This window comes from Planococcus citri, chromosome 2 (genome assembly GCF_950023065.1).
Source record: "Planococcus citri chromosome 2, ihPlaCitr1.1, whole genome shotgun sequence".
Taxonomy (NCBI): Eukaryota; Metazoa; Arthropoda; class Insecta; order Hemiptera; family Pseudococcidae; genus Planococcus; species Planococcus citri.
In genome coordinates, this window is record NC_088678.1 from 65,071,852 (window position 1) to 65,092,455 (window position 20,604).

Consider the following 20,604-nt stretch of genomic DNA (forward strand, 5'->3'; position numbering starts at 1 on the left):
TATGCTGTTTTTTTCCTCTATCGTTACTTATTTGATATGGTATTGACAATACAATATCAAAACATGTTTGAATGAAAGAATAACAACTTGTCATACCTACGTATTTACTGACAAAAAATTTAATCTGTTTAGAATTTATAAAAATGCTTTCGAATACTCGTTTGCGATCATTTCAGTTTCAAAGATCGTACTATTGCGTGAAAATGCGTCCAACGTGTCTTCATCTGTTTTTGAGTTTGTTGTTTGAAGTGTTGTTATTTCGAGGAAATTTCATCTTTGGTAAAAAAATTTCCTCCTAGATTCATAGAAACTAATTTCAATCGCTATAATCCTGCATTACCTATCTGCTCATTTTAGCTATTAGCATTTTCCCAATCGATCTCGACCAAAATATCGACGATGACAATGAAAATACCACTACTAGTTCGGTCAAATCCGAAGATACTCTCGAAGATCCATCTGTATTCTTTAAATCTATAAAACCTATCGAAGATGAAGCACGTTCCAAACGTTCGTTAGACGGTCCAGATATTTATGCGAAATCCATCAGAACAGCTATAGAAGTTTCATCCCATGTGAAATGTCCCAAACCGTTGACTTTTTTCACTGCTTTAGACGAAACTGCTTTGGTCAATCAGACTGCTCGATCGCGTAAGAAAGAATGCATATTGCGGATGCTTAAAAATGCATTTCATTTTTTTTTTAAAACTATACTCACAATTTTAGTCGATGTGAGATTGATCAATCCTGTAACTGTTGCAACGATGACTGGAGGAATATTTGGTAACAATCTGTATGAATTGCATCGGTATCAGTTCTTTTGGCAGAAGTGCTCTTGCAATACGTGAGTTATCTCTTGATTTGTGCTAGAATTTGCTTAGACTTGGATGGATGAAGAGAGCAATGAGCATCACGTCAGGGAGCTCTCCCACTATTTTTTTTTCGAATGATCAAATCTATTCTGACGACTGACGAGGTTGACGAGAAAAAAATGTTAAATTTCCAATTATATGTACTTATTTTGTTCGATGTGATTTCTCAACAGAACTCATAATTTGGATGCGAGGGTTTATTATTTCAATTTAAAATACGAATCGTACGAAAAAGCGTTGGATTACTCCGATGGCGTTGTTATAATAAATTTACCAATTGCAACCAATGTATGTAAAACACCCCTTTTTTACGATAGTCTTCTTCATCGTAAGTTTTGTATATAAATATATTGACTTCGATTGTCTGCATTTCGAAGCGTGATTTTCCAAATCCAAGATTCGACCCGTTTTCTAAAGTAATCCAGAGTAAAATCAAAGAACCAGGATGTTGGACCAAAGTTCGTAGCGCATTTACATACAGTGGTTCGTAAATTTCCCATTTGGAAGTATTTACCATTCTTTTAAGCGGGAATTTGTAGATGAAGAATTTGGAAAAACGCACAGCTCGGTTGTTATTAATTTACCATTTTATCCGAGTATCAATTACATCTCTAGTGAACAGGTACGAAATTGGTTGAAATTACTTCATTTATCGGTACCGCAGATGTCTCATGAATCGTGATAAGTGTTTATCGATATTTTCAGTTCATGAATACATTTGGAAAGATCAAAGGTGTTTCAGAACAGTTTCCGAGCAATGTTTTGCTTCAAGGCGGTGATAATTTGTCAACGGAAAGGCATAAAGGAGTTTGCATTATTAATTTACCAGCATAATTTCTATGTTATCTTATTGATGTACCTATTTACAAATTAAAACCAGCTTCGGATTTTTTTCATTCAAAAAATTCTGATTTTTTGCATCACTTGACGATGAGGTTCCGTTTTACAGCCTATCAAAGAAAGGTATCCTCTTCGGAAAAAATTTCCAAAAAGCCTCACTTTAGCCAAAATTGAAAAAAGTCTCAATTTTTTGAAAAATTGTAAAAAAAAAATAGTCCAAGCAATGCTGCTTTTGGTCTGAATTGACAGAAAGTCCTAATTGTTGTGAAATTGTCAAAGATCTCTAATTTTGACAGAATTGTTTAAAAGTCCAACGTTCTGCCAAAATGGCCAATAAAAACGTGTTTTCGCCAAAGTATCCGAAAAAAGCCTCAATCTTTGCCAAAATTGTAAAACAGTCTCATTTTTTCCAATGCTTACAAAACGTCTCACTGTTTGTTGAAGAAGTGAGGAAGACCTGCTTTTTTTCGGTCAACATTGTCAGAGTCCCATTTTTGTCAAAGCCGAAAAAAATTACAATTTTTTGAAAAATTGTTGAAAAAGTTTTCAAAAAATCCTGTTTTTGGTCAGAATTGACAGAAAGTCCTAATTTCGGCCAAATTGTCAAAAAACGCTAATTTTTGCCGAAATTGTCAAAAAGTTCGATGTTCTGCCAAAATTGTCAATAAAAGCTGGTTCTTGCCGAAACATCCGGAGAAGTTTTGTTTCCCGTCAAAATTATCAAAGAGTGCCGTTCAATCTCAAAATGTTTAAAAAGTTCTACTTTTTGTCCCGAAATTGTCGAATGGTGTTATATTTTGCCAAAACAGACAAAAAGTCTCTCTGTTTGAAGTCAGAAAGTCCTGAAAGGTCAATTTTTTTATAAATATTGTCAAAAAGTCCTGTTTTGGGTTAAAATTGATAGTAAGTTCTAATTTATGCTAAATTGTCAAAAATCTCTAAATTTTTCCAAAATGATCGAAAACTTCAATGTTTTACTAATTGTAAGATTGCCAGTAAAATCATTTTTTTCGCCAAAAAAATATTCAAAAAAGGTTTCGTTTTACGTCAAACTTGTCAAAAGGTCCCATTTTTCACCATAATTGACAAAAAGTCGTTTGAAAAAAAGTCAGAAAATCCTGTTTTTTGCCGGCATTTGCCAAAAGCGTTTTTGTTTTTTTGGTCATCATTTTTTGCCAAAATAGTCAAAATAATCTTATCTGCTTCCTAAATTAATTTGAGAAGTCCTGTAGTCTGTCTGTATCAAAAATCTTCCGTTTTCCTCCACCCGTTTTGCTTTTTAGTGTGCGTAGCACACTATTGGTTTCGCTTTGAGAAATGAAATTACATTATACATGAATGTTCTCTTAAACTATCCAACCGTTTTTTGTACCTATTGGACACCATTTGAGAATCATTAAGGCGGAGGGAATAGATTATTTTTCATTCAATTCGGATGGGTAATTGCTGAGTAATTGCAATTTTAGTTCATTATTTTAATGCATTAAATCCTAAAAAAGGGAAAAGGGGACTTGCAAAACACCTGCCGCTCATTGTACCCTGCTATACCCCCAGTCTATTCCATCTCCGCTTTTCAAATCAGCTGTCTCATTGTACCCTGTTACACCCCTCATCTGTTAGCTGTATGTTCCAAGTGGGAGCGGTTTGGTGGGGCGTTTACCCAACAAATATATTCTTTTAATGTCCTAACCCACCATGTGAACTCGTAGTCGAATGGTTAGGGCATGTAGGTAGGAATAGGAATTGTAGGGTCCCAGGTTCGAATCCCCATCAGGTAGGTAGGTATAGGTGACGGATTTTTCGTTGGAATTATTGGATAGGTAAATGCTGTGGAGTGAGTACATGATGCTGGTGCAAAAAAAAAACGAATTTTGAACCCTGTAGCCCTCTCATTTTGATTTATAAAAACAAAGTTATGAAATATGATGATATCATTTTGCTAAATGAATTTTCATTTCACTTATTCAAATACTTTTTACTATACCTATAGCGCCGTAAGTACAGTAAAAATTACCTTGAGATGAGTAATTTTTACTTTTTATGATATAAAAATTACTTTAAAATGAGTAATTTTTACACAACTTGGTTAATGTAATTTTTATTATCATGCTTTAGTAAAAATTATTAAAACAAAATGATTTTTACTAATGTTATAGCAAAATTTATTAAAATGATGATTTTTTACTATAAGATTACAGTAAAAATTATTATTGTAACTGAACAGTTGAAAATTGCTGATTTTCAAAACAAATTTTATCATACTTATATTATGTATTTTTGTATGGGATCTGGTTATTGTGCTAAATATGTAGTCAACATTTTTTGTAAAAATTACCCATATTTTTTTCGTGTTATTTAGAGGCAATGTGAATTCTTAACATATTTTATATGATTTAATAATTTTAGAGTCAAAGGCAAATTCTGAAAATTGGTTTGAAATTTTATAAATTTGAAGACAATGAAAATTCTAAAAAAAATATGAAAATTTGTCATTTAGAGACACTGAGAATTCCAAAAATTGATTAAAAGTTCTATAAGTTGTAGATAATGTGAACTTGAAAATGATATGAATAATTGAAGAGCTCTATTCCAAAGTGGGTTAAGTCATTTTTTCCTCCTAAAAATGCGTTTGTTTAAAGTTTTTGATACTGAAATTTGTTCTGTTTCCAAAGGTCGGCGCACCTTTCTTTGGACATAAAACAATCACTTGTAGAAAAATTTACTTTGAAAAATCCATCCCACTTTGGAATAGAGCTCTTCAATTATTGTATGTAACATATATGAAGATAATGAGAATTGTGAAAAATTAGAGGCATGCACTACTTAGCTATGTAATAGCGGTTATAGCTGTAGAAAAGGCAGCTAGCTACGCACACTTTGCAGCTAAGCTTTGCTTAGCTCTCTAGTTTTTTCATTTTCTCAATCAACCCTTGAAATTTTAATTTACTTTTCTTTGATACGTTTCTTTAAAAATGGAAACATTTTGATCCCAAAAAAATCTGGCTTGGATAAATTTGAAACGTTCTTTTCACTTTATATTATTGTTCCTTCTCTCCGCTACTTGTGTGAAGTGATAGGTATTGGAAAATTGAAAAAAAAAATGATCGGGAAAAGTCAGGGAAAGTTATTTATTCAAAAGTGAATACTTTATAATTTGTATGTACATTCAACGTACAGGGTCCCCATTATTATCGAGCCTATCTGGCGAGGATTTTTGCGAAGAAATGAGGGTTGGCAGCATTGAATCGATGTACCGATTTATTTTGACATGACTCAGTACTACCCATCCACATTTCATCCCGAAAATTTTTGTCAGCTATGCCTGATAGTATTGAGTTTCCGTACGTAATATCTAGTGGCTTGGTAGAAGGAAATTGAAATTATCAGCAATAAAGACACCTTCAATCATCGTGATTGGCAACATTACACAGTTTTATTTTACCATATTTTACCTATATACCAAGTTTCGAGTGCATATGACTTGACTACCTATGCAATATGCATATCATTATCAATCATTCAGTAACTGTTGTGAAGTACAGAAATATGACAACGTGTGATTTATTCTCAAAAATAAAGTAGGTAACTAGCACGTATTTGTGGGAAAAATTTCACCATTGCTCCGCTTACGATCGTTTCGAATTCAGAAATATTTCATGAACCTTTCAACAAAATGTATTTGAAGCGTAAGATTTTGTTGTGCTTCTTGTTGTTTAATATCGATGGTTTGTTTTTTTCTGGAGAAAATTTAGTTTTCGGTAATATGAATTTTTTAAATTAAAAAAAAAAAGTACATTGGTACAGATTACTCTAAAATATGTACTCATTCATCGAAAACCTTTGAAAAAATATTGCAGCTTTTGAAAACCCATTAACGCCAGGTCTTGCTATTCGTACTGGCATAAGGACAGCCATCAAAGCTTCATCTCATGTCCTAGGATCATGGAGACCACTGACTGTCTTCACACCTTTGGAGGAAACTTGTTTAGTTAATCTAACATCACAGTCACGTCGATACCTGGAAACCATTTAGCGTTAACTCCCAGTTTTTTCGAAAATCACTTTTTGATGAATCTTTATGGGAAATTTTACGCCCGATCCAGTGGCACCACTGATTTTTACAAATTCTGATGTTTAACCTCCGTAATAGGGAAAATAAAAAAAAATTCCCAACCATAATATGCTATTTTGTGGAGTTAACGTCAAATGATTCTTCAACTTCTGGAGTTAACGTTAAATGATTTCGTTTCAACCAATCACAGCCCAGTATTTTGGAATCATGTCTACACCATCATCATTTTTTGCTTGTAATTTCCCTAAAAAATACCTTAAAAGTACTGGTAGCATTGGAATTCCATTCCCAATACTTTCAACTAGAAATGGGATTTTCAGTTTTCTAATTGTTACACAATTGTAGAAATCACTACAGTATGAAACCTTTGTCAGGCTCTTCTGTAAAATTTTGTTCGATGGAGTTAACGCCAAATGGTTTCCAGGTATCGACGTACGGTGTCATCAGTATACGTTCATTTCGGATTTCATAATAATGGCAGACATTTTTCTAATGATGTTACACAATATTACAGTTGATTTCCGAATGGTTACTCCTAAAACTGTGGGAACTGTAACCGGAGGTGTTTTTGGCAAAGATAATTACGAAGTTGTTAAGGCTTCATGCTTTTGGAATACTGGCTCGTGTAATGAGTAAGTATAGGCTGGATGATTGCTGAAAATCTCGAAAAAAATCATCTGAAATTTCATCGCAGTGAAATTAGTTACATTCGTTTTTCGATTTTTGGCGAATTTTTGTAAAATGAAAATTTGGTCCAAAAATGGGGAAAAATCAAACTTTTACTCAACTGATTTGGAAAGCTGAAATTTGGCGTTTACCTTATTTTTGACCTCTCTAATCGATTTTTAATGTTTTCGCACTTGTTTTGGAGACGCCTGCAGATTTAGATTTTTTGACGTCTAAATTCATAATTTTTTTTATTTACTTACTTATTGTATATTTGGATAGAACTAGTATGGAGTGTCGAGTATATTTCTTCAACTTGAAATACAATTCGTATAAAAAGGCTTTAGATTACGATGACGGAATCATGGTCATGAATTTTCCAGTTGCAACTGAAGTGAGCAATTTTCATTATTCGATAAACTAGTCTGAAATTGACCAACTTATCCTCTGGTGTGCTGCGAATTTTCGTAGAGTGAATTTCCTAACCCTTTGTTTCACGGCTTGTCTAAATTAATCCGAAAAAAACTCAAACGACCTGGAGATTGTTCCAAGGTTCACAGCGCTTTCACCTACCGATGGTACTTGAATTTCCCTCTCGAAAGTGTTTATACTAGTTATAGAGCGGATTTCAACGACGAAGAATTTGGAAAAAAATTTTGTGCTGTTGTGGTCAACATGCCTGTGAATCGGCGTTTGAATTACATTTCAAAAGAACAGGTAAATGTACTCATAGCTTGGAATTGTTTAGATTGAATCATAATCATTTATACTGGTGCTCTTAAAAATGATGCTTTTGTGGGATTTATAGAAGGTCTTTGAGTAGGCTGCTGCCTTTTTTCATGATATGACGTATTTCTAAACGGAGTTCTCTTAATTTCAGTTCAAATCTACGTTTGGAAAAATGAAAGGAATTTCACAGGAAGCTGTGAGTGGTGAATTCATTCAAGATGCCGGTGTGGCTAAGACACCAGTGGAAAGGCACGAAGGAATTTGTGTTTAAAATATCCCAGCATGATTATTGGGTGATTCTCAAATATTATGTTGATTATGTTGAACAACAATGATTAAAATAAATGTTCTCTTCGTTTAGTAATTTAACTCATTTTGATACCCCTTAACTCTCCAATGTGGAGGCGAAAGGAAGCGTCCAAAAAAATTTCAATTAACAATGTTGTAGAGAATTAAATTTCCAATTGACATAATGTCGTTAATTTTTTTCTAGAGTGCTTAGTTTTTGAGTTTTTCTCAAAAAACTAAAATTTCATTATATGTGCAAATTCATTTTTTTGAAAAGTGATCAAATTAAAAAAATTTTTCCATTTGGTACAAACCAATAAAAAATGCACTTCTTGTGACTATTTCTATCTGACAAACATTCAAAACAATCAAAACTGTTTGTTAACACTTTGTATGTACAAAATTTGCTAAAAAGGGATTTTGAGTAGAGCTGATGAGTCGTTGAGTTGTAGTCGTAACATACATATATTTGATAACAGAATAACAACCAAAAATAATAACAAACGTTTTTGGTAACTAGAATGAGCAACCCTGTATTTCTCATAGAAAGCCGCTACATAACTCCCCCTCCAGCGGGGGAGCCGCGATTTCAAAAAACAATTAGACAGAATGATTTGATTTTGAATTGGTTGTAGTCGATGACTGATGTTGAAATTTGTTGATTCTGATGAAAAAAATGCTGATTCAGGATGTTTGAGGTTGTGTCTGTGAGAATGTCTGACCAGATTGCGAATTGTAACTACTGGAGACTGACAGTTGAATCATTGGCATTTGCATTGAGATTGTATGTTAAATTGTCTGATGAAGTGATGAGGAGACTGAATTTTGACAAAGCATGAGAGGAGTAGGATTGCCCTCACCGCTTAGGTGGTCATTCGCATAATTTCCCCTTAAGAGAAGCTTCTGTATATGTTTCTATAATAGAGTCTGCGCTTTATTCCATATACTGTAAGTAGGGTAACGTGATAAATTCTTCTAAACTTATAAGTGCGCTCATAGGATCCCTAAATAACTGGAAGGATCCCCCTAACTATCGTATGATAATACGATCAGATCATTCGTTCCCGCCGAATGATCTATTCTTTTGATGAATATTTTCTAAGCACAAAGTTGCTTTGGCGAGCCACAAACTTTACTTGGTCTTGTAACTCCGCGGTAACTTGTTCCTTGTCAAAACGATGATGTGTTAGCTATATCGACACAATGAATATGTGAGAACAAATGGGGTTTTCCCCTGCTTGTCCTTTTTATGGTTTACCCACCTTCAGTGTGGTAATAAGTGTTTCTCTGAACGTTTTAATTAATTATTATTAAATTCGGTTCTTTTGAATACACTTTGATTTCCCAGACATCGAAAGTATTTCTCGTCTATACATTGAGCCTATAGATACATGTTCCTACTTATGCATCTGGTTTTGGTTAGTGCATCTGAAGAAGTAGGAAAAATGTATAGTGTCCAAGTAAGTCTAAGGTAATTAATTATAGATAAATCATAATTAATTGAGATGGATAAAATGAGTAATTATACACCTAATATTAGTGGGTGTATATGAGATACTTATTTTGTCTCAGACGAAAGACATAATTTCACCATGTTTTAGTTAGATTAGGATAGCGAAAATAGCACATAATCATTTGAGGTAAAACTTGAGTGGTTCTGTGTAGATTGAACTTTACTCAATACGAGTGTGCACTCGTATTGAATTACATAATAATAGTCTTAATTATCCTTTATTATTTTGTATGTAACTTGTTTGGTATATCATTCAATAAACATATCAATTAGCATGAATATATGTTTTTATTTGGTGAAGAACTGAACAATGTGCTTATAGTGAGTAGGTTATTGCCGAAGTCTCCTATCTGAGCTAATCAAGGACAATGAGTAAATATTCACCTCCTAAGGAATATTTCTTAGCCAACTTCAGGGATAGATCATGCTGATATCTACTATCTCACCGGATAATTCCTACCCTCACTATAACAAGCATATAGGGCTCACTACTCCACGTCATTTCGGATTCTTGCACCCAGGCTGATCATATTTTGTGGATTGAAGTCTAAATTATTCTGGCTGAAATGGCGTTGGTGATTTGAATTAAAGTTTTACTTACGAATGATTTTGTCTTTGATACACATTACTGGAATAGGAATAGGGTATTCCATCGCTGTGTTGAGTAGGCCTTCTAACATCGGGGTCACCAATTTGTACCATAATGGTACATATGAAATTGATAATGAGAGGAGCTGATGAGTTGTTGAGTTGTAGTTGTAACATACATATATTTGATAACAGAATAACAACCAAACTAGACAGCTGCGCCAAGCGCAGCTGTAACAGTGTGCGCAGCCTCTCTAGTTAGAAAAGCACAACCCGATTTTGAAAAAAAAGCACAACAAAATTTCAAAAAAAGGCGCAACTTCGAAAAAAGCACAACGCGACTTCAAAATGAGCACAATGCGATTTTGAAAAAAAAGCACAACACAATTTTGAAAAAAAGTACCACAAATTTAGAACGAGATTTTAAGAACGCAACCGTGATTTAAAAAAAAGCACATCGCGAATTTGAAAAAAGGCACAACGCGATTTTTAAAAAAAGCACAACGCGATTTTAGAAAGAAAAGCACAACGCGATTTTGAAAAAAAAGCACAACGCGATATTGAAAAAAAGCACAACATGATTTTCAAAAAAAGCTCAACGCAATTTTCAAAAAAAGCACAACACAATTTCGGAAAAAAAGCACAACCTGATTTCAAAAAAAAGCACAACGCGATTCTGAAAAAAAAGCACAACGCGATTCTGAAAAAAAGCACAACGCGGATTATGGAAAAAAAGCACAACGCGATTTAGAAAAAATTGTACAACGCGTTTTTGAAAATAAAGCACAACACGATTTAGGAAAGAAAATCACAACGCGATGTTTAAAAAAAAGCACAACGCAAACTTTGAAAAAAAGCACAACGCAAATTTTGGAAGAAAAGGACACGATTTCAAAAAAAGCACAAAGCGAACTTCAAACAAAAAGCACAACGCAATTTTGGAAAAAAAAGCACAACGTGATTCTGAAAAAAAGCACAACGCGATTTTCAAAAAAAAAGCACAACACGATTTTGGAAGAAAAGCACAACACGATTTTGGAAGAAAAGCACAACGTAATTTCAGAAAGAAAAGCACAACGCGATTTTCAAAGAAAAAGCACTACGCAATTCAGAAAAAAATGCACAACTAGTTTTTGAAAATAAAGCACAACGCGATTCCGAAAAAAAGCACAACACGATTTAGGAAAGAAAAGCACAACGCGGTTCAGAAAAAAAGCACAATTTTGAAAAATAGCACAACGCGATGTTTAAAAAAAAGCACAACGCAAACTTTGAAACAAAAGCACAACGCAAATTTTGGAAAAAAAAACGACGCAGTTTTTTAAAAAAAAGCACAACTCGACTTCGTAAAAAAAAAGCACAACACCATTATGGAAAAAAGCACAACCCAATTTCGAAAAAATGCACAACGGAAGCTTCGAAAAAACGCACAACGCGAATTTTAGAAAAAAAAGCACAACGCAATTTTGAAAAAAAGCACAACCCGATCTCAAAAAAAAGCACAATGGAAGCTTCGAAAAAAAGCACAACGCGAATTTTAGAAAAAAAAGCACAACGCAATTTTGAAAAAAAAAAACAACGCGATTTTGAAAAAAAAAGCACAACGCGACTTTGTAAAAAAAAGCACAATGCGATTTCGGAAAAAAGCACAACGCGATTTTTTAAAAAAGTACAACGGACGCTTCAAAAAAAAGCACAACGCAAATTTTAGAAAAAAAAGCACAGCGCATTTTTAAAAAAAAAAACACAACGCGATTTCCGAGAAAAGCACAACATGATTTTGGAAAGAAAAGCACAACGCGATTTTAAAACAAAAAGCACAACGCGATTTCGGGAAAAAAGGACAACACAATTTTGGAGAAAACGCAGTTTTTTTAAAAAAAAGCACAACGCGACTTTGTAAGAAAAAGCACAACATAATTTTGGAATAAAGCACAACGCGAATTTTTGAAAAAAAGCACAGCACGAATTTGAAAAAAAGCACCACACGATTTTGAAAAAAGCACAACGCGATTTTAAAAAAAGCACAACGCGATTTTAAAAACAGCACTACGCAAATTTGCAAAAAAAAAGCACAGCGCGAATTTGCGAAAAAGCACTACACAATTTTGAAAAAAAGCACTACACAATTTTGAAAAAAAGCACAACGGAATTTTGAAAATGAAAACCTGATTTTGAAAAAAAAGCACAACGCGATTGCGAAAAAAGCACAACAAGCACAACGTGAATTTGAAAAAAGCACAACTTGAATTTGAAAAAAAGCACAACGCAATTTTGAAAAAAAGCACTACACGATTTTGAAAAAAAGCACAATGCAATTTCAAAAATGAAAACGCGATTTTGAAAAAAAAGCACAACACAATTTTGAAAAAAAAACAACGCAATTTTGAAAAAAAGCACAACGCAATTTTGAAAAAAGCACTACACGATTTTGAAAAAAAGCACCACACGACGCGATTTCAAAAAAAAGCACAACGCAATTTTGAAAAAAAAAACAAAAAAAACAACGTGATTTCGAAAAAAAACGCAACGCAATTTTGAAAAAAGCACTACATGATTTTGAAAAAAAGCACAATGCAATTTCAAAAATGAAAACACGATTTCAAAAAAAAAGCACAACATGATTTTGAAAAAAAGCATCACACGATTTTGAAAAAAAAGCACTACACGATCTTGAAAAAAGCACAACGCGAATTTGAAAAAAAGCACAACGTGATTTCAAAAAAAAAACAATTCGGAAAAAAAAGCACAACGCGATTCCAAAAAAAAGCACAACGCGATTTCAAAAAAAAGCACAACGCGATTTAAAAAAAAACACGACGCGATTTTAAAAAAAGCACAACACGATTTTGAAAAAAAGCACAACGCGATTCCGAATACACTATGCTATTCTAAAAGCTCCAGAGCACAACGCGATATATCACGAAAGCATAATGCAACTCCAAAAGTACTGAGTGAGTGAGAGAACCTCTTAGGAGCACAGCAAAATTACAAATGACTGGTGGGGTTTGATTTAGAAAGGATAACCACCTGCTTTCAGCATCTAGGTACTGAACAAGTGTAAATGAAACACCTGCAGGTGTTCTAAAATGGTGGGTTTTGATTTAGAAAGGATAACCACCTGCTTTCGGCATGTAGGTACTGAATGTGTGTAAATGAAACACCTGCAGGTGTTCTAAAATGGTGGGTTTTGATTCAGAAAGGGTAACCACCTGCTTTCGGTGAAATATAACACCACAGGGGGTCGGCTTCCCTTTGATAAAAATTTGAAAACTGAACAATAGAAAAGATTTTAGAACCCCTGTGGTGTTACATAAATTTCGAAATTAAAACCGATGTCGGCTTCACGTTTGATAAAATATAACACCACAGGGGGTCGGCTTCCCTTTGATAAAAATTTGAAAACTGAACAATAAAAAAGATTTTAGAGCCCCTGTGGTGTTACATAAATTTCGAAATTAAAACCGATGTCGGCTTCAAGTTTGATAAATATAACACCACAGGGGGTCGGCTTCCCTTTGATAAAAATAATTTCGAAATTTATCTGACATCGGCTTTGCTTTTGTCGGCTTCGCGCTTTTGATATGGCCCTTTTCCCCTTTTTATTCTTTTTTTGGCACAAATTTTCGTAATTAATTGCAATTACTCAAGAAGCTAATTGAGTAATTGCAATTATAATTACGGCGTTGAATACCTCATGTCAAGCCGCATCTACGTAAAGAAATTTCAAAAAAATCGGCCCATCCATCTAAGAGAACATTCGTTCCAAAGAATTTTTCCAGTTTCAGAACGAAACCAATAGTGTGCTACGCACACTAAAAAAATAACAAACGTTTTTGGTAACTAGAATGAGCGGTCGTGTATTTCTTATAGAAAGCCGCTACAGTACCCAACTCAGTGTTATTTCTGGTTGAGGGGGAGGGGGGGGGGGGGTCATACTAACACCAAAAATGCAAAAACGTCAGAATCAATTTTTTTTGAGATGTAACCTTAATACTTCCGAGGTGCGACATGGTACTTACACATCCACATTTCATCCCAAAAATTTTATGTCAGCTAATGCCTGATAATATTGAGTTTCCAGTATGTAAATCTAGTGGCTTGGTAGATGGAAATTCAAATTATCTGCAATAAAGACACCTTCAATCATCATGATTGGCAACATTACACGGTTTTATTTTACCTATCAATTAGTTCTGAATGCATCTGACTTGACTTATCTATGCAATATGCATATCATTATCAATCATTCAGTAACTGTGAATTGCATAAATATGACGACCTGTGATTTATTCTGAAAAATAAAGTAGGTATTTAGAGCGTATTTGTGGGCAAAATTTTACCATTGCTCCACTTGCGATCGTTTCGAATTCAGAAATTGCATAATATCCTTTCAGCAATGTATTTGACGCGTAAGATTTTGTTGTGGTTTTCGTTGTTTAATATAGATGGCTTATTTTTTTCCAGAGAAAATTTAGTTTTCGGTAATATGAATTTTAAGAATTAAAAAAAAAACATACCTAATTGATATTGGTACCTTCAAATTACTCTAAAATACGTACTCATTCATCAATAACATTTGAAAAAATATTGCAGCTTTTGAAAACCCATTAGCGCCAGGTCTTTCCATTCGCACTGGCATAAAAGCTGCTATCAAAGCAGCATCTCATGTCCTCGGATCATGGAGACCACTTACTCTTTTCACACCCTTGGACGAAACTTCTTTGGTCAATCTAACGTCACAGTCACGTATAGTTTTATCAGTATAAAGTTTGGATTTCGTAATAATGATAGACATTTTTCTAATGATGTTACAATATTATTATAGTTGATATCCGAAAAGTTACTCCTAAAACTGTGGGAACTGTAACCGGAGGTGTTTTTGGCAAAGATAATTACGAGGTTGTTAAAGCTTCGTGCTTTTGGAATACTGGTTCATGTAATAAGTAAGTATATAGGCTTGGTGATCGCTGAAAATCTTGAAAAAAATCATCTGAAATTTCATCACAGTGAAATTGGTTACATTCATTTTTCAATTTTTGGCGAATTTTTGAAAATGCCCTGGTCCAGAAATGGGTGGGGAAAAATCAAAATTTCACCTAACCGATTTGGAAAGATGAAATTAGCTGTTTACCAGAATTTTGACCTGTCGCACTGTTCTGGACACTCCTGCAGATTTAGATTTTTTCACGCCTAAATTCATCATTTTTTTCATTTACTTATTGTATATCTGGATAGAACTAGTATGGAGTGTCACGTATATTTCTTCAACTTGAAATACAATTCGTATGAAAAGGCTTTAGATTATGATGACGGAATTATGGTCATGAATTTTCCAGTTGCAACTGATGTAAGCTATACGTATTTTCCTTATTTCATAGAATAATCTGGAATTGACCAACTTCTCCTCTGGTGTGCTGCGAATTTTCGTAGGGTGATTTTCGTAACCCGTTGTTTCATGGCTTGTCTAAAATAATTGGGAAAAAACTCAAACGACCAGGGGACTGTTCCAAGGTTCACAGCGCATTCGTCTACCGATGGTATGTGAATTTCCCCCTCAAAAGTGTTTATACTAGTTATAGAGCGGATTTCAACGACGAAGAATTTGGAAAAAAATTTTGTGCTGTTGTGGTCAACATGCCTGTGAATCGGCGTTTGAATTACATTTCAAAAGAACAGGTAAATGTACTCATAGCTTGGAATTGTTTAGATTGAATCATAATCATTTATACTGGTGCTCTTAAAAATGATGCTTTTGTGGGATTTATAGAAGGTCTTTGAGTAGGCTGCTGCCTTTTTTCATGATATGACGTATTTCTAAACGGAGTTCTCTTAATTTCAGTTCAAATCTACGTTTGGAAAAATGAAAGGAATTTCGCAGGAAGCTGTGAGTGGTGAATTCATTCAAGATGCCGGTGTGGCTAAGACACCAGTGGAAAGGCATGAAGGAATTTGTGTTTTAAATATCCCAGCATGATTATTGGGTCATTCTCAAATATTATGTTGATTAAATTGAACAATAATGATTAAAATAAACGTTCTCTTCCTTTAGTAATTTAACTCATTTTGATACCCCTTAACTCTCCGATGTGGAGGCGAAAGGAAGCGTCCAAAAAAATTTCATGTTAACAATGTTGTAGAGAATTAAATTTCCAATCGACATAATGTCGTTAATTTTTTTCTAGAGTGCTTAGTTTTTGAGTTTTTCTCAAAAAACTAAAATTTCATTATATGTGCAGATTCATTTTTTTGAAAAGTGATCAAATTAAAAAAATTTTTCCATTTGGTACAAACCAATAAAAAATGCACTACTTGTGACTATTTCTATCTGACAAACATTCAAAACAATCAAAACTGTTTGTTAACACTTTGTATGTACAAAATTTGCTAAAAAGGGATTTTGAGTAGAGCTGATGAGTCGTTGAGTTGTAGTCGTAACATACATATATTTTTGATAACAGAATAACTACCGAAAATAATAACAAGCGTTTTTGGTAACTAGAATGAGCAACCGTGTATTTCTCATAGAAAGCCGCTACATAACTCCCCCTCCAGCGGGGGAGCCGCGATTTCAAAAAACAATTAGACAGAATGAGTCGATTTTGAATTGGTTATAGTCGATGACTGATGTTGAAATTTGTTGATTCTGAAGAAAAAAATGCTGATTCAGGATGTTTGAGGTTGTGTCTATGAGAATATCTGACCAGATTGCGAATTGTAACTACTGGAGACTGACAGTTGAATCGTTGGCATTTGCATTGAGATTGTATGTTGAATTGTCTGATGAGGAGACTGAATTTTGACAAAGCATATAGGGCTCACTACTCCAAGTCATTTCAGATTCTTGCACCCAGGCTGATCATAATTTGTGGATTGAAGTCGAAATTATTCTGGCTGAAGTGGCGTTGGTGATTTTTCACATCGTTGTTGGTGATTTTTCACATCGTCGTTGTCGTCATTGTTGATGTTGAGACTGATTGAATTAAAGTTTTACTTATGAATGATTTTGTATTTGATACACATTACTGGAATAGGAATAGCGTATTCCATTGCTGTGTTGAGTAGGCCTTCTAACATCGGGGTCACCAATTTGTACCGTAATGGTACATAATTATGAAATTGATAATGAGAAGAGCTGATGAGTCGTTGAGTCATAGTCCAGGGTGTCTACAGCACGAAAAAAGTATGAATTTACAAAAAAGGTACAAAATTCGAAAATGACCCAAAAAAGTACGAAAAACTGCTCAAAATGTACGAAATTTACGAAATTTATACGAAATTTTGAAAGGATTTAAATGTTAATTTGCTGACAAAATTACCATAATATGTATCCTCAAAATTATTATTTTTTTCAAAAGAGTTCGCCCTCGCTTCGCTTGGGCTAAATTGTTGTTTTCTGTATATTTTCTCAAATTATTCATTGTGTTTGGAAAGTAGTTACTTAGTTTTAAACAAACTTTTTAAAATGTCATCAGTGGAAAAAGTGGATTTTTCACATTTAAATTACTACTGTTTCGCTTCTTAAAACTACAAATTTAGAAAAGCTTTTGTCCAATTTGGTGCTTTTTTCCCGCTGACAATTTTAAAAAACCATTGATAAAATTGAAAAAAATTGGGATAAGAGAAACAGAATTTCTTACATTAAAATTGATATTGTTCTGCTGTTCGAACTACAATTTTCTAAAGCTTTTGCCCTCGCTTAGCTTGGGTTTGTTTTATTTTCTTTTTCAAAATTGAAATTCTTTTAAAAAATTGTCAACAAAGTATTCAATTTTTAAAGTTTCAAAGTAAAAAATGAAATTCTCGCATACCTACTTCCGAAGTACAATTTTTCAATAGTTTTCGCCTTCACTTGGACCTGTTCTCTGACTTTTTTCTTATCAAAATTAACATCCTAAAAACATATTTCCAATTCTAAAATTTTATAAACCAAAAAACGAACTCCTTGCATTAAAAACATTGTTTTTTTTCAATAGTTCTCACGGGGCCGTTCATCTTTTTTTTTCAAAGTCTTGTTTTCAAGTATATTGAAATCAAATTTTCAAAAACTTTCACCCTTGCTTCGCTTGGGCCAATTTCTTTCTTCTTTTAAAATTGGAGAAAAATCACTTTTGGGCCCCCAAAAATTCAGAAAATGAACATTTTTGTAAATCTTATTAAATATGGACAGTTTTTCCCTACTTCTGTTGACAAATTTCCAGTAAAACCCCCTCTCAAAGAAGCTCTATGGGCCAAATTATATGTATTCGTTCCGGGCTCGCATCGGCTCTCGACGACCCAGACCACACTGCTCAGAACGTTGAAATTTTGATTTTTGTAGCCGAAATGACATGATACACCCCCTCCCTCCAATGTACCTACAAAGTATAGGTAACTACAATCATATTAAAAATATAGTGTACTTACGAAAAAAATACGATAAAAGTACGAAAAAGGTACGAAAAAGGTACGAAATTTTGTTTTTGGAATTTAGTAGACACCCCCTGTAAGTCGTAACATACATATATTTGATAACAGAATAACAACCGAAAATAATAACAAACGTTTTTGGTAACTAGAATGAGCGGCCGTGTATTTCTTATAGAAAGCTGCTACAGTACCCAACTCAAAATGTTATTTTTGGTTGAGGGGGAGGGGGGTGTCATACAAACCCCAAAAATGCAAAAACGTCAGAATCAATTTTTTTTGAGATGTAACCTTAATACTTCCGAGGTGCGACATGGTACTTACCCATCCACATTTCATCCCACAAATTGTATGTCAGCTATGCCTGATAATATTGAGTTTCCTGTATGTAAATCTAGTGGCTTGGTAGATGGAAATTCAAATTATCTGCAATAAAGACACCTTCAATCATCGTGATTGGCAACATTACACAGTTTTATTTTACCTATCAAGTTTCGAATGCATCTGACTTGACTTATCTATGCAATATGCATATCATTATCAATCATTCAGTAACTGTGAATTGCATAAATATGACAACCTGTGATTTATTCTGAAAAATAAAGTAGGTATTTAGAGCGTATTTGTGGGCAAAATTTTACCATTGCTCCACTTGCGATCGTTTCGAATTCAGAAATTGCATAATATCCTTTCAGCAATGTATTTGACGCGTAAGATTTTGTTGTGGTTTTCGTTGTTCAATATAGATGGCTTATTTTTTTCCAGAGAAAATTTAGTTTTCGGTAATATGAATTTTAAGAATTTAAAAAAAAAAAACATACCTAATTGATATTGGTGCCTTCAAATTACTCTAAAATATGTACTCATTCATGAAACACATTTGAAAAAATATTGCAGCTTTTGAAAACCCATTAGCGCCAGGTCTTTCCGTTCGCACTGGCATAAAAACTGCTATCAAAGCTTCATCTCATGTCCTTGGATCATGGAAACCACTGACTGTCTTCACACCTTTGGAGGAAACTATTTTAGCTAATCTAACATCACAGTCACGTACGTACATTTTGGATTTCGTAACAATGACGGAAATTTTCCTAATGATGTTACAATATCATTATAGTTGATTTCCGAATGGTTACTCCTAAAACTGTGGGAACTGTAACCGGAGGTGTTTTTGGCAAAGATAATTACGAAGTTGTTAAGGCTTCGTGCTTTTGGAATACTGGCTCATGTAATGAGTAAGTAAGTATACAGGCTTGATGATTGTTGAAAATCTCGAAAAAAAAAATCATCTGAAATTTCATCACAGTGCAATTGGTTACATTCATTTTTCGATTTTTGGCGAATTTTTGAAAGTGCCTTGGTCCAGAAATGGGGGGGGGGATCAAAATTTCACCTAACTGATTTGGAAAGCTGGAATTAGCTGTTTACCTGAATTTTGAGCTCTCGAGTCGATTTGTGATGTTTTCGCACTGTTCTGGAGTCTCTTGCAGATTTTCATTTTTTTCACGCCTAAATTCATAGATTTTTCAAAATTTACTTTTTGTATATTTGGATAGAACTGGTGTGGAGTGTCGAGTATATTTCTTCAACTTGAAATACAATTCGTATGAAAAGGCTTTAGATTACGATGACGGAATTGTGGTCATGAATTTTCCAGTTGCAACTGAAGTAAGCTACGTATTTACCTTATTTGATAGACTAGACTGAAATTGACCAACTTCTCCTCTGGTGTGCTGCGAATTTTCGTAGGGCGATTTTCCCAACCCGTTGTTTCATGGATTGTCTAAATTATTTGCAAAAAAACTCAAACGACCTGGAGACTGTTCCAAGGTTCACAGCGCATTCACCTACCGATGGTACTTGAATTTCCCCCTCAAAAGTGTTTATACTAGTTTTAAAGCGGATTTCAACGACGAAGAATTTGGAAAAAAATTTTGTGCTGTTGTGGTCAACATGCCTGTGAATCGGCGTTTGAATTACATTTCAAAAGAACAGGTAAATGTACTCATAGCTTGGAATTGTTAAGATTGAATCATAATCATTTATACTGGTGCTCTTAAAAATGATGCTTTTGTGGGATTTATAGAAGGTCTTTGAGTAGGCTGCTGTCTTTTTTCATGATATGACGTATTTCTAAACGGAGTTCTCTTAATTTCAGTTCAAATCTACATTTGGAAAAATGAATGGAATTTCACAGGAAGCTGTGAGTGGTGAATTCATTCAAGATGCCGGTGTGGCTAAGACACCAGTGGAAAGGCACGAAGGAATTTGTGTTTTAAATATCCCAGCATGATTATAGTGTGATTCGAAAATATGTTAAATAATCTAAACATTAATTGAGATTAAAATAAATATCATTTTTGTTTTAAGTAATTTTACTCCACTTGGTACACCTTAACTCCCCTCTTGATTTATGAGGTTGAAAGCTTCTCATTCATAACTGTGGCGTCAACTGGCAGACGACTGCCAGCTGCCAAGCGGATTGCGCGCGCAGCAAACTATGACGTAGTTCGAGGTGTTATTTCATTCATTCTGTTTTTATCTCGCGCGTGATTACCATGTATTTTATGTTCCTCGAATAAACGTTAGTCACGCACCTGTCTGTCTGACTATTTATTTTATCCAAGTTA

General features: G+C 34.0%; 4 protein-coding genes across 4 annotated transcripts; all 4 read left to right on the forward strand.

The window, feature by feature from the left end:
* Positions 1–120: 120 nt before the first annotated feature.
* Positions 121–1,777, forward strand: LOC135837047 (uncharacterized). The gene is made up of 6 exons (XM_065352184.1): positions 121–279; positions 358–651; positions 727–844; positions 1,046–1,160; positions 1,250–1,494; positions 1,578–1,777. The coding sequence occupies exons 1-5, from the start codon at positions 144–146 to the stop codon at positions 1,361–1,363; spliced, it is 777 nt and encodes a 258-aa protein (XP_065208256.1). The 5' UTR covers positions 121–143; the 3' UTR covers positions 1,364–1,494; positions 1,578–1,777.
* Positions 1,778–5,316: 3,539 nt separating this feature from the next.
* LOC135837058 (uncharacterized) lies at positions 5,317–7,543 on the forward strand. The gene is made up of 6 exons (XM_065352197.1): positions 5,317–5,470; positions 5,570–5,722; positions 6,299–6,416; positions 6,733–6,844; positions 6,922–7,167; positions 7,331–7,543. The coding sequence occupies exons 1-6, from the start codon at positions 5,386–5,388 to the stop codon at positions 7,448–7,450; spliced, it is 834 nt and encodes a 277-aa protein (XP_065208269.1). The 5' UTR covers positions 5,317–5,385; the 3' UTR covers positions 7,451–7,543.
* A 5,969-nt stretch (positions 7,544–13,512) lies between these two features.
* Positions 13,513–15,623, forward strand: LOC135837056 (uncharacterized). The gene is made up of 6 exons (XM_065352193.1): positions 13,513–14,052; positions 14,165–14,317; positions 14,397–14,514; positions 14,807–14,918; positions 15,002–15,247; positions 15,411–15,623. Exons 1-6 carry the CDS (start codon positions 13,968–13,970, stop codon positions 15,543–15,545), a joined length of 849 nt encoding a protein of 282 aa, XP_065208265.1. The 5' UTR covers positions 13,513–13,967; the 3' UTR covers positions 15,546–15,623.
* A 2,955-nt stretch (positions 15,624–18,578) lies between these two features.
* On the forward strand, positions 18,579–20,343 carry LOC135837048 (uncharacterized). Its single transcript, XM_065352185.1, has 6 exons — positions 18,579–18,756; positions 18,872–19,024; positions 19,092–19,209; positions 19,531–19,642; positions 19,724–19,969; positions 20,133–20,343. The coding sequence occupies exons 1-6, from the start codon at positions 18,672–18,674 to the stop codon at positions 20,265–20,267; spliced, it is 849 nt and encodes a 282-aa protein (XP_065208257.1). The 5' UTR covers positions 18,579–18,671; the 3' UTR covers positions 20,268–20,343.
* The last annotated feature ends 261 nt before the right edge of the window (positions 20,344–20,604 follow it).

What these genes read in the sequence shown, in the direction of transcription:
- LOC135837058 (XM_065352197.1), top strand. Translation starts at nt 5,386, where the DNA reads ATGTATTTGAAGCGTAAGATTTTGTTGTGCTTCTTGTTGTTTAATATC. An exon ending in TGGAGAAAATTTAGTTTTCG is followed by an intron (nt 5,471 to 5,569) that starts GTAATATGAATT and finishes AAAATATTGCAG; the next exon opens with CTTTTGAAAACCCATTAACG. An exon ending in ATTACATTTCAAAAGAACAG is followed by an intron (nt 7,168 to 7,330) that starts GTAAATGTACTC and finishes TCTTAATTTCAG; the next exon opens with TTCAAATCTACGTTTGGAAA.
- LOC135837047 (XM_065352184.1), top strand. Translation starts at nt 144, where the DNA reads ATGCTTTCGAATACTCGTTTGCGATCATTTCAGTTTCAAAGATCGTAC. An exon ending in TCGAGGAAATTTCATCTTTG is followed by an intron (nt 280 to 357) that starts GTAAAAAAATTT and finishes TGCTCATTTTAG; the next exon opens with CTATTAGCATTTTCCCAATC. An exon ending in CAATCAGACTGCTCGATCGC is followed by an intron (nt 652 to 726) that starts GTAAGAAAGAAT and finishes TCACAATTTTAG; the next exon opens with TCGATGTGAGATTGATCAAT.
- LOC135837048 (XM_065352185.1), top strand. Translation starts at nt 18,672, where the DNA reads ATGTATTTGACGCGTAAGATTTTGTTGTGGTTTTCGTTGTTCAATATA. An exon ending in TAATCTAACATCACAGTCAC is followed by an intron (nt 19,025 to 19,091) that starts GTACGTACATTT and finishes ATATCATTATAG; the next exon opens with TTGATTTCCGAATGGTTACT. An exon ending in ATTTTCCAGTTGCAACTGAA is followed by an intron (nt 19,643 to 19,723) that starts GTAAGCTACGTA and finishes GAATTTTCGTAG; the next exon opens with GGCGATTTTCCCAACCCGTT.
- LOC135837056 (XM_065352193.1), top strand. Translation starts at nt 13,968, where the DNA reads ATGTATTTGACGCGTAAGATTTTGTTGTGGTTTTCGTTGTTTAATATA. An exon ending in ATTTTCCAGTTGCAACTGAT is followed by an intron (nt 14,919 to 15,001) that starts GTAAGCTATACG and finishes GAATTTTCGTAG; the next exon opens with GGTGATTTTCGTAACCCGTT. An exon ending in ATTACATTTCAAAAGAACAG is followed by an intron (nt 15,248 to 15,410) that starts GTAAATGTACTC and finishes TCTTAATTTCAG; the next exon opens with TTCAAATCTACGTTTGGAAA.